We start from the raw sequence: 17,180 nt of genomic DNA, 5'->3' as shown, positions 1-17,180 counted from the left end.
ACACACACACACACACACACACACACACACACACACACACACCCCAAGAGCAGTGAACATTTCACTGTGGGTGGACCAACTTCTGCCGGCTTCCATTTACAACCATTGCTCCAGGCAGTGGAGGGTGACCAATGCCAAGGGCAAGAAGAGAGAGCCGAATGAAGTTCTAGGAAGGCGTGGGTCGCTGACCGAGCCTCTGACCTGCTGGGACGATAACTCGGCGCTCGTTCGTGGTCATGTTTGGGGGCGGCATATGCTTCTCCTCCATGTAGCCGCTGTAATTCATCCCGACAGTGTCCGTGCTACCCACCATCTTCCCTCCTTTGGCCATGCTGCATTCATCAGGGGAGTTCCTGGAGGGGAAGAAGACACATCCTTCCATTATTGCGGCAACCCAGAGCCCTCCTCCCTGTCTCCGCGTGATACCCAGAGAAGCAAGGAGGGGCAAGGTGGAGGGGTGTGAGGAAGGGCGAGGAGACTGTGAAAAGACAAATGCAGTGTCTGTGATGAACTGAATGGCTGTGTTTCTTCCAAATTTATATTTTGAAGCTTTAATCCCCACGTGATGGCATTTGGAGGTGGGGCCTTGGGGAGATAATTAATTTTACACAAGGTCCTGAGGGTGAGGCCCCTATGATGGGATTAGTGGCCCTTATAAGAAGGCAAAGAGACCAGATACCTCTCTCTGTCTCTGTCTCTCTCCTCTTTGCCACTGAGTTTACAGTGAGAAGGTGGCCATCCTCCACCCAAGAAGAGAGCTGTCTCCAGACATCAACCCTGCCAGCAACTTGATCTTTGACTTCCAGTCTACAGAACTGTTATTTAAGCACCCGCCCCCCACTGCCCCAGTCCATGGTATTTTGTGATGGCAGCCTGAGCAGACTAAGACAGTGCCCTTGCTCAGTGGAAGCAGAGGGCAGGCACGTGGGAAGCAAAGCTGCCACCTGCCTTCTATTTCTCCAGCCAGCTCCTTCTGAAACTGTCGTGTCAAACCCCCTTCCGTGACAACTGACTGGAAACACTTGCAAGGAGCAGGGAACTGGCGCTTGTTCTCCCCGTGTGACTGTAAACAGGCCACGCACACAGATGCTGGGAGACGACCCTCAGCAAGGTTTATCCTAGAGTGCACGCCTCTTCACAACCTCAGAACGAAATCCTTGTGCTCAATTTCAAATCCCTGCAGCCAATCTTTAGACACAGAGTTTGAAGGCCCCCAGTGTTCCTGGCTCAGGTGCAGGCAGGAAGATCAGAGGAGGGAGAAGGACAGGGGACCCCAGCAGCCCTGTAGGACTAGGATTGGTGGGGTGGGGGGAAACCAGCTATGCGCCTGCAGAAAGGAGTCAGCTGCTGGGCCTTGGGGAACAGCTCACAGGGCTGCTGTTCGTTAAGACAGCCATGGCCTCTTGGACAAAGACAAACCTGCCTTTCTAAAAAAAGAAAAAAGGGGAATATAAATTTTTAAGTGAGACTGGAAAGTTATTGGACATGGTGAAATCATACATAATGGGGAAACTCCAAACAGAAAATGCAGCTTAACCAGGAAACAGAAAAATGTTTTTTTCTGAGGGATCTTGATGGTTGGGTTATGTCTTCTAAGGTGGACTTCTAGAAATTTCCTCTCAAGTGCTACCCAACACAGGATTCTTCATACTCTTAGGAATCTACGCATCTCCATTGGATGTTAGATTTCCATCCCCATGTCTGAGGCCCTGATGGTTGTGGGCTCCACTCCAGTGAGCCTTCCTTTGTCTCCTCCACACTTTGTTTGCTGGAACTCTGCAGCCAATTTGCAGAATCTTGGAACTATAGGCCTGGCATGGACATGACCTTCAAGTCAGAGATGGTCTGAGGCATTGAGGCAGAAGGGCACTCTCTGGGCGGGGCAGGACTGAGGTGGGGTGGAAAAGGTCATTCTAGACCCAAGAGCCATGGCGGGGGTGTGGACAGGAAGAGCAGACCAAAGGCCCTGGAAAGAGTTTGTTCAGCGTCTGGGAACTCTGAAAATACAGATTTGTTCTCAGCATCCCTTGCACATGTCTGGTGCTGATGGAGGGAGCTTAGGGCTGATGATGAGGAAGAAGCAGGTATGTCTGTGCATGGAGGTTATAGTTGGGGTCATCCAGGACTAAGTTCCTACCATGGGCCTGGAAATACACAGCCCTGTTTCATGGCATCCTCACAGCTGTACTAACATGAAGGAAATTTAAAAATAATAGCAGTCGGAGTTCCCACGGTGCGAACCCTCTATATTTCCAATGCTGCCTACACGTGCATTATTTCCTCTTGATGCTGTTTTTCCTGGCTTCCAACATTTATCTCTAAAAGACCCATCCTAATATCAAAACACTGAATGTCTTCACTTGAGACTTAGCTTCCTTTCCCTTTGGAAAATTCCATCAGTTGAGTGGAGTATGTATGTTTTGGTCCGTTGGTCTCAAGGAGAGAAGTTACTAGGGAAGAGAGTTAAAGGGGTTTGTTTCTTTAGGAAAGAGACTTTAGATGTTACTTAGGTGATGAGTGTCACTCAAGTAACATCTGTAAGATCTAAGATGAGCACTGTTCAGATTCATTCGTTCACTCCTCCATTTAGACTATTTTTTATTGAGTGCCTGCTGTATATCAGGCACCATAAATTCTTTCTTCTCCAGCAAGGCAGTTACCCATCTAAAAAGTTAAAAGTCAAAGAGATGTATAGAATTATAGAAAGAGGAAACATGGGGGATTATGGACCATACGTTCCAACTCTCCCATTTTCTTACAATTCAATTGTTCAATTTCCATCTCTGAGGACGAAAGCTCTAGGAACAAATCAGTTTTCCCATGGCATTAAAATAGATCCCTCATCAAATACAGAGATATAATGAGCTATTAAATTGCATTTTACCAGAACTTTCCAAAAATATGTGTAAGTATTTAAAACAGGGGCAGTCTTCAATATGGTTACTTTGTCTTCATCTTATAACCAGAAGACACAATTCATCTCATTAAGCTTTTCCAGCCAGCTTTCATTGTGAAAAAAAGCAGCAGAATGAAACCCTATTTTCAAACGTTGTACCTTCAGTTCAGTAAAAAAAATTGTCTTTTTTCCACTGTATTTTGTTTTAGCTTCAGAGGAAGACAGAAGGGAACCATGTTTGTGATCACTTCAAACAGTTTTTGAATCTAAGTAATAAATCTAACAGAACTCCAACCCTAAAGAGGGGAGAGGTCACCCCATAGGGCCACTGACATACAAGACTCAAGGCAGGTATTCAATAAATACTGGTTAAAGGGGCCCCAGGTGTTCTATTCTCACTGTTCAGTCATTTCGCCTTGTTTATTCTTTTGGAAATTTTAATAGCAAAAGAGTAGCATATATATATGTCGCTGTGTTCTGAGAGCTTAACAGTTACCAATCCTCACAACAGCCTGGTGCAGCGGCTGCTGGCATTAGCTCCATTTCTCAGATGTGTAAACTGATGACACAAAAGAGAAGCGAATTGCTCCAGGTCTCAGAGACAGGAGGAGGCAGAACTGAGGCTTGAAGCTGGGCAGCCTCTACTCACTGGCCACACTTATAACCCCCCACACAGACAGCCCCACCCAGTAAAGCTAAGATGGCTAGGATGGCGGCCCTTTAAAAAGTAAAGCAGATCCTTATTTCAGAAAGGCATCAGGAACGCCCTGCCCCACACGTTACTCTGGCTTAGGGTGTGCACTGTGATACATACACGATTCATAGTCTAGGCCACCATCCTTGCCCCTGGACTGTTCATTCCCCAGCACAGCAGATGTGTGACCCATCCAGAGCGTATCTAAAAAGACGGAAATAAGAAAGAGAGGGAAATCCTGGAGGAGGATTTTTTTCATGGTCTTTAGACACTGCTATTTTAAGAAAGAGAAATCTTAACGTGATTCAGAGAGTTGCAAAGTGTATATTGAAAAGTCTCCCAATAAATGCGTTTTCAGCTCTTTGCCCAGTCAATGATCATTGACTTCTTAAAACATACTAGTATTATGAATTAATGATGAAAGAACATAGCAAAGAATATCAAATAAATCTCCCAATAAATGCGTTTTCAGCTCTTTGCCCAGCTGTGGTAAGAAAAGATCCACACCGGAAACCTGCCCCTTGCTTACTGCACTGTTTAGCTCTACCTTCATCGTGCATTCTGAGAAGTCACAGGGAGAAGCTCCCACAAACAGCCTGGTATCCTACCTGTACCAAGCCTAGAACAGAGGATCCCACGTTCTCTATTCTAACATGGTAAAGGTTTGGGCATTCAGTACATTACTTTGAAATGCACATAGCAAAGAGCATCCCTTTAAATATGATATTCTTGGTATTCACATATGTGTTCTTTAACAGTTCCTGTGAAAGTTCTAAGGCAATTCATTAGACGCCTGCTAACTGGGTAATTAATTGGTGAATATGAAAGTTCTCTGTCTTATTGTTTGGGGCATCAATTTCTTTATTGCTAATAAGCATGGTTCAAGATATTTCTCTCAAAGACTCTATCTTTTAAGGGCATGGAAAAGTGATTATGCAAGTCAAACCACAGTGAGATATCACTTCACACCTGTCAAGATGGCTATTATAAAAACAAAAACCAAAAGATAACAAGTGTTGGTGAGGAGGTAGAGAAATTGGAACCCTCGCGTACTGTTGGTGGGAATGCAAAATGGTACAGCTGCACTGGAAAACAGTATAGCGGTTCCTTGAAACATTTTTAAAGAAAACAACCATATGATCCAGCAATCCCACTTATGCCTATTTATCCAAAAGAATTAAAATCAGGCAAGAGATATTAGCACTTCTAGCTTCACTACAGTACCATTCACAATAGTCAAGGTGTGGAAACAACCTATATGTCCAGTGATGGATGAATAGATAAAGAAAATGTGGTACGCTCATACAATAGAATACTATTCTCCTTAAAAAGAAGGACATTTGGATATAGATGACAGCATGGATGAACCTTGAGAACATTATACTTAGTGAAAAAAGCCAGTCACAGAAAAACAAATACTGCCCGATTCCCCCTTATATGAGGTATCTAAAAAAGTCAAATTCAGAGAATCAAAGAGTGAAATGTTGGTTTCCAGGAGCTGGGGGAGGGAGAAGTGGTGAAGTTACTAATCAACCATCATAAAGTCTGAGTCAAGTAGAATGAAAAGGCTCCAGAGATCTGCTGTACTACTTGGTACCTTTGGTCAACAATAAGGTACACTTAAACATTTGTTTAAAAGGTAGATCTCGTGTTGTGTTCTTACCACAATAAAATAAATAAAGAATGATTGTGTCTTAACCATATTCTCAGATTCACATTTTCAGGTCTGGGTTCTATTTATAACCCACAAAACACTGGTCTTGACAACCCCATACAGTATGTGGCACCAGTGAGAGGGAAGAGAAGGCAGGAAGACCGCTCACAGCAGAAGAAATCCCACATGGGGCTGGGGCTGCCCTGAGAGGGGGAGGCTGATTCAGACTGAAGAATTTCAGGAAGGCACTGGACAACAGCTGGGGTGCCAGAAAGTCGGGTGTATCAGCCTCCAAGCCCCTTAAAACATCCTTGGGGCCACACAACTTCAGGAGTTTAATCTCTGCAGCAATCTAACAGATTTCCATGCCACTTGGGTGTAATTGCGGTCACTCTAGGAAATAGAGAAATAATGTAGAACGACCCCCTCAACCTTCATGATGAACAAGATGGGGGGTTGGTGCCCTTCTTCTGATAACTGGAGACACATGCCCAACTAAGATGGCCTGTTGAGCCTCAATTAATTAATCGCTCTTAAGTAGCATTTGGAGAATTAAGGTGAGTTGAGAACATGATCATTGACATCTTAAAACATACTAGTATTATGAATTAATGATGAAAGAACATAGCAAAGAATATCAAATAAATTGGAAAAATCTACTATATTTAAATTAAGGTGAGAAGTCAGACATGCTGCCAAACTCCACTGGGTTCTTGTAGGGTTACAGAATCAGAGGGCTGGGAAACTCCATTCCCAAGCCCCCAGGCAGGACTCTCCAGAAGCTACCTGGATGAACAAATGCTTAGCTTATATTAACATTTTTCTAAGGAGGAGAGTCCAACATCTCCCTCTGCAGCTCCAGAGTTATATTTATGTGTATGTGCGGTGGCTCTGAATATACCTTCTTCCCCTTTCCTTCCTCAAACTATGTGACATTTGAGGTGGACTGCAAAAATGCACACAAGACATAAACGATCAAAGGAATGGAAGTGAAGGTTATATGAGGGCAGAAAAGCAATTAACCAAGAGATAAAATCAGCACATTGAGTAAGCTTCCTATTTATAGTTGTTCAAGGTAGAACATCAATCTATCTCTGAACTTCCTACTTGCCAAAGCAAAAAAGGAATCTATCCTGTGACAATTCAAGGTGTCAAAAAGATACATCTGAACCAGTCACTCAGCAGAAGCAAAGCTTCTCCTGGGCTGAAACTTGAGAGAAGTTTCTCTCGTGGCTTCTCCTGCAGAGAACTGGGTGATGCGGCAAGCAGTATCCTTCCCAGCATCCCATAACAGACCTGAGAACATACCACACACAAAGCAGGATGCTCCAATCACACAGCTCGCAGCTGCTTCAGCTACAGGAACTGGGAGACTGTATTTCCTCAGCCAGCGCTCCATGCTTACCACTTCTCGACACTGATTTTGGAAAGAACCAGCCAACCAGAAAAATGGGTGCAAAAATATAAAAAATAAACGATTAAAAACCGAAAAAAATCTTGAGAGATGGAATGCTACATATTCCAGTTTCCACAGGCTTCTAAGTTATATGTTTTAAATTCAGATTTGCCTCTGCATGGTGGGCAAACAAATATTTACAGACCTTATCTGTTTCATCTTCTAGCCTGTATCTGACTGCTTTTACTCATGCTAGGGATGGCTCCAAACTCTTTTCATGTATTCATGTTATAGTGAAACATTCAAAATGGTGCTTAACACACAGTAAATGCTATGTGTTAGCTGTTATTATTCACCTCATCCTGACAACTCCACGAGGTCAAATACCAATAAGCAGCAGCAATATTACAGCTGACTTGCAGAGAGGATGGAGGCAGGTTGTGCCCAAGGTTACACGACCAGCAGTGGAGCAGCTGGGATTTGAACCTACAGAGTTGGGGTCCTGAGTCCAAGGACTTGACCACCATGCTATAGGACCTCCCCTGGTAACTCCACACGAATGGTCTCTTTCACAGACATAACACATAATGGGATGGACCCTCAGAAGACTCAAGGTCATCACTATTGGGTATTTTCTGAAGAATATCCTGGGAGTGGCCCTGAAGACAGTCATGGATAGGGCGGCAGATGTGAGATGAGTAGGGCCAGCCCTGTGCAGACAAAGGCAGAGCCTCCTGGGAGACGCTAAAGGCGGCAATGTTTATTTGGACATGCATACGAATTTTGATAAGTCTGGTTTAAGAAAAAGGTGGCCACCTCGATTTACAGTTGAACATCATATGTCCCTCCCCAAACCTTCCTTGAGGCACTCAGCAGGGTGCAAGCTCTGCAGAGATCATGGGTGAACATTCATGAGTGTGAGGAAATCAGACAAGAAGTGTCTGTGCTCAGAGAGGAGAGTGGGAATGCCTGTGACTCAGATCATGGGTCTAAGAAGACAGAACTGAGAACCAGGACAGAAGCTGGACCACTGAGAAAGTAGTCCGTCTAATTTTTTTAAGATTAAGTGGACCCCAGCCCGATACAAAAGCTTCTTTTAGCTGTTTCCATAATCCTTTTCTTTGAAAAGGGGTAATGTGCCTATAAAAATGTACCAAGACATTAAAATTAGGGCTTTGGTTTTTGAAAAACAAAATAAACTTGACATCTGACATTGGTTTTCTCACATCAGAGTCTACTTACAGCAGGGCAGATTCCATCACAGAAACAGCCCGCAGTGAAATGGCATAGATGCGAACGTTAGCTTGACAAGGATGCGCTGTGCCCTGAGCTGAGTGTGAATGGACCTCATTCATCCAAGCATGTCACTGAATGCAGCCCCAAGTGACAGGGCCGAGCTCACCAGCCACCTTAAATCTGTGATCCACCCTCACTTCACAACAGTTAGTGGAGGCGCTCAGGCCTGAGAGAAAGCCCAAGGCAAGTCAAAATCGAATTTGGGCAAAACTGATATAACTTTTCCTGGTGGTGGCAAACCCGCTGGTCCTCTAGAAAATCTACCCATTCTTCAAGCCCCATCCTCCTTCCTGTTCCTGAATTCCTCTTGCACTTGGAGACGGCTTTCCCCTGCCTCGTTCTCCATCACATGCTGGTGGAGTAATTTTTTTTTCACATTTGAAATGCATTTTTTTTTTTTGCGGTACGTGGGCCTCTCAGTGCTGTGGCCTCTCCCGTTGCGGAGCACAGGCTCCGGACGCGCAGGCTCAGCGGCCATGGCTCACGGGCCCAGCTGCTCCGCTGCATGTGGGATCTTCCCAGACCAGGGCACGAACCCGTGTCCCCTGCATCAGCAGGCGGACTCTCAACCACTGCACCACCAGGGAAGCCCTGAAATGCATATTTTTTTAAAAAACCTTTTATTGGAGTATAGTTAATTTACAATGTTGTGTTAGTTTCGGGTGTACAGCAAAGTGATTCAGTTACACATATGCATATATCCATTCTTTTTTAGATTCTTTTCCCATATAGGTTATTACAGAATATTGAGTAGAGCTCCCTGGGCTATACAGTAGGTCCTTATTAATTACCTATTTTATATATAGTAGTGTGTATATGTGAACTAATTCAGACAGAGAAAAGACAAATATCATATGATATCGCTTATACGTGGAATCTAAAAAAAATGGCACAAATGAACTTAGTTTCAAAACAGAAATAGAGTCACAGATGTAGACAACAAACTTACGGTTTCCAAAGGCAAGAGAGGGGCAGAGGGATAAATTAGAAGGGAGGAGTATTCTTGAGCTTTACTTCCAGAGAGTCTGCTTTCCTGCTACCAGAGTCATCTTCCACAAAGACAAGTCCATGCTGGCCACGTGCAACCCAAGCCCTTCCTCGGCCCATAGAGCCGTCCGACAAATCCACACTCCCTAGACTGTCCTCAGCCATCTGGCCCTGGGCCTCCTCAATTCATTCATGTAAAAAAATTATTAAAGTATTGTTGATTTACAATGTTGTGTACGTTTCAGGTGTACAGCAAAGTGATTCAGGTATGCATTTTATACACACACACACACACACACACACACACACACACACACACACACACGTGTTCTTTTTCAGATTGTTTTCCCTTACAGGTTATTACAGAATATTGAGTACAGTTCCCTGTGCTATACAGTAGGTCCTGGTTGTATATCTATTTTATATATAGTAGCGTGTATATGTTAATCTCAAACTCCTAATTCATCCCTCCCCTCCCTTTCCCCTTTGGTAACCGTAAGTTTGTTTTCTATGTCTGTGGGTCTATTTCTGTTTTGCATTATAAATAAGTTCCTTTGTACCATTTTTTTTAAAAAGATTCCACATATAAGCAACATCATATGCTATCTGTCTTTCTCTGACTTACTTCACTCAGTATGAGAATCTCCAGGTCCATCCGTATTGCTGCAAATGGCATTATTTCATTCTTTCTTATGGCTGAGTAACATTCCATCGTACATATGTACCCCATCTTCTTTATCCATTCATCTGTGTGACAAACACTTACAGAGCAAGTGTACGCCACGTACTGTCCCAGGTGCCGGGGACCCAGCAGTGTCCCTGTTCTCGTGGTGCCTGCCTTTGGGTGGGTGAAGTCTCTCTCCCCAGCCCCACATACTCTGCCCTGGAAGACCACGGTCCACATCCCATCCAACCCTTTTGTGGATGAGCAAGCGAATGTTTACTCCCGTGCAGTCTTCAGCTCATGACAGTTTATTAGAATGGCACTATCTTCCCAAATGTGCTTTTTAGCTTATTAGGTAACTTCATGTTAAGAACTTGATGATGAAGCTAGACTACAGAGGCTTTCTTTGGCAGCTCTGCCCTGACAGTCCAAAGAGTTCAGTTCCACGAGAGGGTCCTAAGGATGCTGGCCAGGGCACGCATCCCAAGTCTGCCTTAAACCTGAATAGGAATCAATCCCCCCTCAGGTGGTTTTCTTCCTAAGAATCCTAAAAGCACATACTTAGTCCTAATCGACCGAACCAACTCCTAATCAAGTTTCACGCCATGAATGGAGGTAGTCACCACAAAAAGGTATTTTTAGGACCCCAGACAAGGAGGGGATTGTCTGGAAAGCACTGGGGTAATTTGTAGGTCTGGTTTATTTCTGAATCAGAGGCAGTGGAAAAGCTGCTTCAGAGCCCATGGCCTGAGCAGCGGGTGGAGCTGGGCAGTGATTCACGGAGCACTCTGGGCTCCAACTGAAACTGGAGATGTTTATCTTCACAGCTGTGTGTTATTTTTACCCTTACTAAATATTCTCTCTTACACCTGGAATTTCAGCCTCTTCCCACCAGGCCTGTTCCCTTCTCCCTTCTCCCTTCTCCTAAGCAGTTGAAGACGAAATTAATTTAAAAAGTCACCACCAACAGTTAGTTCTTTGTCCCCAAAAGGGGTTTGAAGTTTCCCTGAGAAAGTTTCATGGTTTAACAGCCGAAAATGGTATCAGCAAGATCACAGCACATTTAGATCTTGAAAACTGAGGAGGAAACGCATCCTTTGGGGATTCATCCTTTAGAATAAAGTATTCTGTAGAATAAGATGTCTACAAATAGTTACCTGACAAAGATGTGGCACCTTTTCTATCTTGTGTGCGTGTGTGTATGCTTTTCTCAAAACACTTTCATTTTTCAGAGAGGAAAGAAGTAAGCCCGATAGCCATTATGGTGCTTTCAGGGTTTTATTTTCCTAAAAGGCTATGTAAATTCTGGTTAACCAAGATGATTTTCCTTTCAGGATAGAAAATGCCAAGCAGTGCCCTTGTCCCAATGTCAATATCCACAGTGACCCGATGGGATTCACTTACATCACAAGGAAGAGCACAGCTCTTAGGCTGTTCTCCAAAATGGTGTCCATCCATTTGACACCCCAAGAAATGGCAAAGATGCTCATGAGTGCTACTAAGGAAGGGGGATGAGAAAAAGTCTGCTCCAGACAGAGAGGGAGCCCCAGAGAACTTGACTCTCTCACTAAATCTTCCCCAAGTGAGGCCCTTTCAATCCATGTCTCAGCCCTGCAGCCCAATGAACTGATGTCTGTAAAGACTCAAGGCCCCTTACAAGTAGGACAAACTATTACCACCCGACCTCACTAGCACAGCTGGGAAAACCACTAGTTTTCCAGTCTCCAACACTGAGCCGCCCACAGCTTGGAAGGTTTGGAAGGTGGCCAAGCTTAACTAGGAAACATCTTTTATGCCAGTCGGATTCACAACCTTAAGGCAGAAAGGAACAAATGTGATTATAGCTGCAAATTTCACTGTCCTAAAAGAAGACATAAAGTCTTCTAGAAAATGTAAGAAGATATACATGAAGTCAAATCTCAATGCATCAAAGTAGAAAGGCATGAGGGAGACCAGTCCCAGGGAGCCGCTTTCAAATGTCAAATATTGAGTATTCCACGTAAAATGAGAAAACTGATGTTAAAAGACCTTCCGCCATGATGTTGCTCTGTACGCAGGAACTGGGCAAAGCACCTCTTCCAACACAATGACACACAGGGAACTGGAATAGTCACTATCCTAAAGCTGAGAATTTTTTATTTTTAATTTCAGCCCAATGAGTATTTACTAAGAGCCACCACTGGGCTCAGACTGTGCGTCTCCCATCACGCTAATTGTTTGTTAAATGTGGTTCTGTTTGGAATCACCTCATGAAGGGAATGTAAAGATGAGTGCAGTTTAATTGATCTGTTATAATAAGTAAAATGAGAGGAAAGTAAATTTTTTTAACTGTGTAATATATACAAGAAATCAAAATATGGTTGGTGTTTGGATTTAATGCCTCTCAGAAGACAAAAAATCGGACGTATGGCTTATCCATCACCTGGAGAAACTCCACCATCCCTGCCAACACAGAGGTGATGCCTGGCTAAAGGAAGCAGCCCTGAGGGAGGAAGAGGAGCACAGGCCTGGGGTCACACGGCCCATGGCAGGCGGACTTAAGTTACGGAGACTCAACGGTCTCCATGCGTAAAATGGGTCTAATCTTAATGCCATCTCATAGATTTAATGAGGAAATTGGATGATATGTTGTATCCTAAAATCTATTACTAAATCACAGTGCGTTATAGAAATATTAGTATCACTCCTCTGGGAGTCTTTCCTGGCTGGGGAAACTGAGTCATACTCTCATCCCTGCTATGGCCAGGCCCAGAGCATCCCCCTGAACTTGTACTTGTCATGCGACCTCACGGAATCGTTTTCACCTTTGATGGACCGTAAGCTTCTCTTAACTCATCTTCATAGCAAACACTGTCTATGATGAAGAGTAAACACCAAATAAATGGTTTAGTGCAGAGTTCTCCACTTCGAGACGACAGACCTTGGGGGCCAGATGATTCTTTCTGGGGGCAGATGCTGTCCTGTGTGTTGTAGGCCGCTGAGCGGCACCTCTAGCCTCAACTCACTAGATGCCAGGAACGCCTCACAGGTGTGACAGTCAAAACTGTCTTCAGGGCTTCCCTGGTGGTGCGGTGGTTGAGAGTCCGCCTGCCAATGCAAGGGACACGGGTTCGTGCCCTGGTCCGGGAGGATCCCACATGCCGCGGAGCGGCTGGGCCCGTGAGCCATGGCCGCTGAGCCTGTGCATCCGGAGCCTGTGCTCCGCAACGGGAGAGGCCACAACAGTGAGAGGCCTACATACCGCAAAAAAAAAAAAACCTGTCTGCAGACACTGCCAAATGGCTCCCTGGGGGCGCAGGCACGGCATCTGCGAAGCACTGGTTTAATGAGTAAGATCCCCTGAACTCAGGCAAGGAGTCCAGAGCTCGTCCTATTTTGCCTGGTGCCTATTAGAGGTAAGTGCAAGCCCCCTGCGTCTGGGCTGATACTTAGAGGGGCCTAGGCTCGATTCTCAGGAGGATTCCAGTTGTGGTTTGTCCACCCCTCATTTGGGGTACACCCCCCAAACCTGGGGCTCAGCCTCACTTCCCTCTTCCTCACTCCATACCCATCAGCAAAACACAGCAGTTCTACCTTCAAAATATGTCCAGAATGCAATCACTTTTCCCACCCCTGCATCGCAACCACCCTCACGCAGCCTCACCATCTCTTCCCCTAACTCCCGAAGGGCCTCCTGGCGGTCTTGGCTTCAACACAGGACCAGGGAGATCCTGCTGAATCTGAGTGGCGTCATGTCCCTCCTTTGCTTACAGCCCCCAGCGGTCTCCTAGCTCGCTCAGAGTGAAGATCACAGCCCCTCACTGGCCCCAGGATCACTCAGCCTCATCTCCTGTCACTCTTCCCCTTGGTCACTGAACATTAGCCATGACTGTCCTCCCACACTTCAGGCTGACCTCAGGGTCTCTGCACTCACCACTCCCTTTGCCTGGAATATTCTCCTACTGGGTAACCATGGGACCTCCTCCCTCACTGACTTTGGGGCTTTACTCAAATGTCATGTTCTCAGAGGGGATCTTTTCAGGCTGCCCTTTCTAGAACTGCCACCCCCTGCCCTGCTTTAGTTTTCTTTTTTCCTTAGCACTTACCACAATCTAACCTGTTAGCCTTTAGTTAGCTATCTGGTTCACTGGCTGTCTTTCCCGTTAGAAAGTGAACTTAGAGAGGCAATATTTTTGTGTATGTTTTACGACTGTATGTCAAGTACCTAAAACAGTGACTGCACGTAATAGGTGCTCAGTACATACTTGTTGGATGAATGAATGACTCCGTGCGTAACCAGGACGTCTGACACCAAGATGGACCAATCAGGTAGCCCCCTTTTCCGTCATCTTCATCACACTCCAGACCGCATGCTTTTTCAATATTAAGTCAAAAGCATCCTGTCATCTGATCCTAGGCTGGAGTTCTTCACAGCACACAGTGAATCTCCTTCCCAGACAACAGAGAGAGGCGAGGCCCAATCTCTCACCTCACAGGCTCAGCCAGACAAAAGCCACTGCAGTGAGAGGCGAGCAGGGTGGCCGTCCACCTAGGCAGACAGACTTCCTGGGAGCGAACCCTCCTCTGCACTTTGTTCTCCCAGATTATCCACTCTATAGGCCACCTTTATCCAGTTCCGGGGATTCTCATTTTTTTTCTCTCCCTGGATGCTGCCACGGGACTGTTTCTCAGACCGGTGAGTGTCAGAATCCCGGGGCAGGGGAGGGGGAGCTTGTTAGAGCAGGAGTGCTGGGTCCCACCCCCAGAGCTCTGGACTCAGCAGGTCTGGGCAGGGCCTGAGAATCTGAATCTCTAACAAGCTCCCAGATGGTGCTGATGCAGCGGATCTTAGGGCCCTACTTTGAAGATCAGCGCACCAGGGGACCGCTCATCCAACAGACCTCAACAATAGACGAATGGCTCCAGGTGGCTTGGGTACTGGGCTAAGAGCAGGACTCACAGTGTGGCACACAGAGTCATTCAATTCCAGCTGCAGGGAGCCTCCAGGGGGGCAGCACGGAATTGCCACGACGTCCTGGTGGGCTACCAGGAGTTTTTACTGCCTGTGGAAGGATGAAGGATGCCCAATTCCACCCGCCTGAGAGTTGACTGAATCTCCGAGACAGGGATGCTGAGAGAGAGTAAAGGCTTGCACACCATACTGCCTGCTTGTGATGGAAGACAATTTTCTTGTGGACCGTATGTGAGTATGAGTGTGTGTGTGCATGTGTGTGTTTCTTGGTCTATCTTGCCAGTCTACAGTGGCTTGGGCCTTAGGAACCTCACATAGAATTAAGGCCAACAGCAGGGGGCTCGCTGGAGGCCAGGCAGTTCTGAAGCCCCAGCAGGGCCCTCTGTGAACAGCTGTTCCAGCTGGGCTGCACTGACACGTCTCCATTGTGTGAACACTTGGGGGTTTCTTGTGTGTGAGGCTGGAGTGAAGAAAGGGGAAAGGCAGGGTGTCAGGGACCACCGAAGCTGAGAAGTGATGTCTTGTGTCTACACAATGTGCAATTGGATTAGTGTCTGCAAGAATCACGTCCTCTGATACGGCAGCCACCAAGCCAAACCCACAATTACATCCCTGTTGGCTCACAAGGCATGGTTCCTTTCTCTCCTGTTTTCCTTTCATTATTTTTTATAGAGCTCTGTTATAATGGCAGTAGATCTCATTTCACCACTCATATTTCATTTCAGGAGCTTGTGTGCGCATTGGGGCTAAGGTTTTGCAGAATTCCATCACTTGCTTGGGAAATTCAGTTTCTCCCTCCTCCAAGCCTTGGCCTTTTCCTCCGAGGGTAATGAGTCGATAGGGACAGACAGGACCATTCCCAGGGACCGTATCTTATGCGGAAGGAGCTAGGTCACGTTCTGGCAACGCCCAGGCTGTACAGGGGGCTCTCCCCCCCGGGGGAGTGTTTGCAAAAGAGCACCAAGGGGCCACAAAGGTAACAGCCTCCCCGTTCCAGCCAAAGTCCGATTTTTGACTTACGTAAACTCCTCCTGAACGTGACTTCAAGAGGCAAGTGTACTGTACGGAAGCCCACCACACAAAAGCACAGAGCAAGAACAATGAGACGGAGCTACTGGGCTGGGGGCCAGGAGATGCGCTTCCTTTCCTGCTGCAGTCCCTAACTCCCAGCACCCCTGGCCTGGGGCTTCCAGGTGGTGGGTGAGGCAGCCAGCATCTCCGGAAAGATTCAGGGAGGCGGCACATTTACGAGCTGCATCCTGGTCCCTGGTGCTCGACCATGCTCACCTCTGCAGTGTCTCTGCCGTGAGCCCCTCCAGGGAGGATCCCTGTCTCCATGACCTGGGTCTCTGCCCCCTGACACTTTGGGCAGAGCTGGTACAGCCAGGGGCCCATTCAAGGTCTCTAGAATGAAAGCAGAGTCCATGCAGGTCCACGTTCCCTTTTATGGAACTGGAGCTGACACGTGTGAAGACCACGCCGCAAGCTGGAAACGTCTGCGGATCTGATCCCGGGCAGCCCTGTCTGCCGGCCTCTTCCAATCCTCGAGATGAAATGGGCCTTAGGTCCGCTGATGAATTTTGAGCTTTTCCTTCCTCCACGCCCCTTCGGGCAGCCCGTTATGCTCTGAAGAGCAGACTGTGCCTCACCACCCAGTTGCAATGTTCCACAAGATCACAGCCTGAAGGCCGGTCCTGGTGACCATCAACCTGATGTGCGACAGCCCCCAACACTTCCCATCCAGCCAGGCTGAGCCCCTGCAGGGACAGGGAACTGGCTACCCCAGGAAATGCTGATTTGCAAATCTGAAAGGAACGGCCCCACTAACCACTGACCAGCCAAGGGGCCAGAAGTACCAGGCGTGGTCGGTGTCCTGTGTCCACCTGGCCAGGCCACTGCACTCAGTGACTTAATCCAATGCCAATCGAGGTGTTGGTCTGAAGGTATTTCATAGATGAAGTTAACATCTACCAACCATTGATTTTAAATAAAGGTGATTATCCTTGATAAGGTGGGTGGGCCTCATCTCATCAATTGAAGGTCTAAAGAACAAAACCTGAGCTTCCCCTAAGGAAGAAGGAATTCTGCCTCAAGACTGTTGCATCTGAAATAGAGACACAGATGTAGAGAACAAACGTATGGACACCAAGGGGGGAGAGCGGCGGGGGGAGGGGTGGGACGAATTGGGAGACTGGGATTGACGTGTATACACTAATATGTATAAAATGATCACTAATAAGAACCTGCTGTACAAAAAAATAAAATAAATTTGAAAAAACAAAAAAAGACTGTTGCACCTACTCCTCCTTGAGATTGCAGCCTGCTGGTACACCCTACAGATTTCAGACTTGACAGCTTCCACAACTGTGTGAGCCAGTTCCTGACAGCAAACCTCTTCATTGTGCATTCCACGGGTTTTGTTTCTCTGGAGAACCCTGACGGACACACCTGACCAGCCCCACTGAGCTGGATCCAGCACGCGGAGCTCGGAAAAGACGGGCAAAAGACTCTTCTACAAAGAGGACCAATATATGTCTGCCTCCTGTTTCCCCAGAACGTTCCACGGTGAGGGGAAGGAGGGCACTTGGTGACCAGCTGACATCTGCATCATAGCTCAGTTCCACAGCTGTGCTCCTCCCCCC

At 46.5% G+C, this 17,180-nt stretch overlaps 1 protein-coding gene across 3 annotated transcripts in view; it reads right to left on the bottom strand.

The window, feature by feature from the left end:
- Positions 1–17,180, bottom strand: part of ERG (ETS transcription factor ERG) — a 110,157-nt gene that overhangs the window by 41,826 nt on the left and 51,151 nt on the right. For all 3 annotated transcript variants that reach the window (XM_027095781.1, XM_027095861.1, XM_027095937.1), the window contains exon 3: positions 202–353. In XM_027095781.1, the coding sequence (XP_026951582.1) occupies positions 202–353 (152 nt within the window). The remainder of the gene's footprint in view (positions 1–201; positions 354–17,180) is intronic.

Source organism: Aethalodelphis obliquidens, unplaced genomic scaffold (genome assembly GCF_003676395.1).
Source record: "Aethalodelphis obliquidens isolate GAN/ISIS:26980383/991018 unplaced genomic scaffold, ASM367639v1 scaffold1, whole genome shotgun sequence".
In the NCBI taxonomy this organism is placed as follows: Eukaryota; Metazoa; Chordata; class Mammalia; order Artiodactyla; family Delphinidae; genus Aethalodelphis; species Aethalodelphis obliquidens.
Note: the sequence above shows the minus strand (reverse complement) of the source record. Positions and strands in the feature narration are given on the sequence as shown.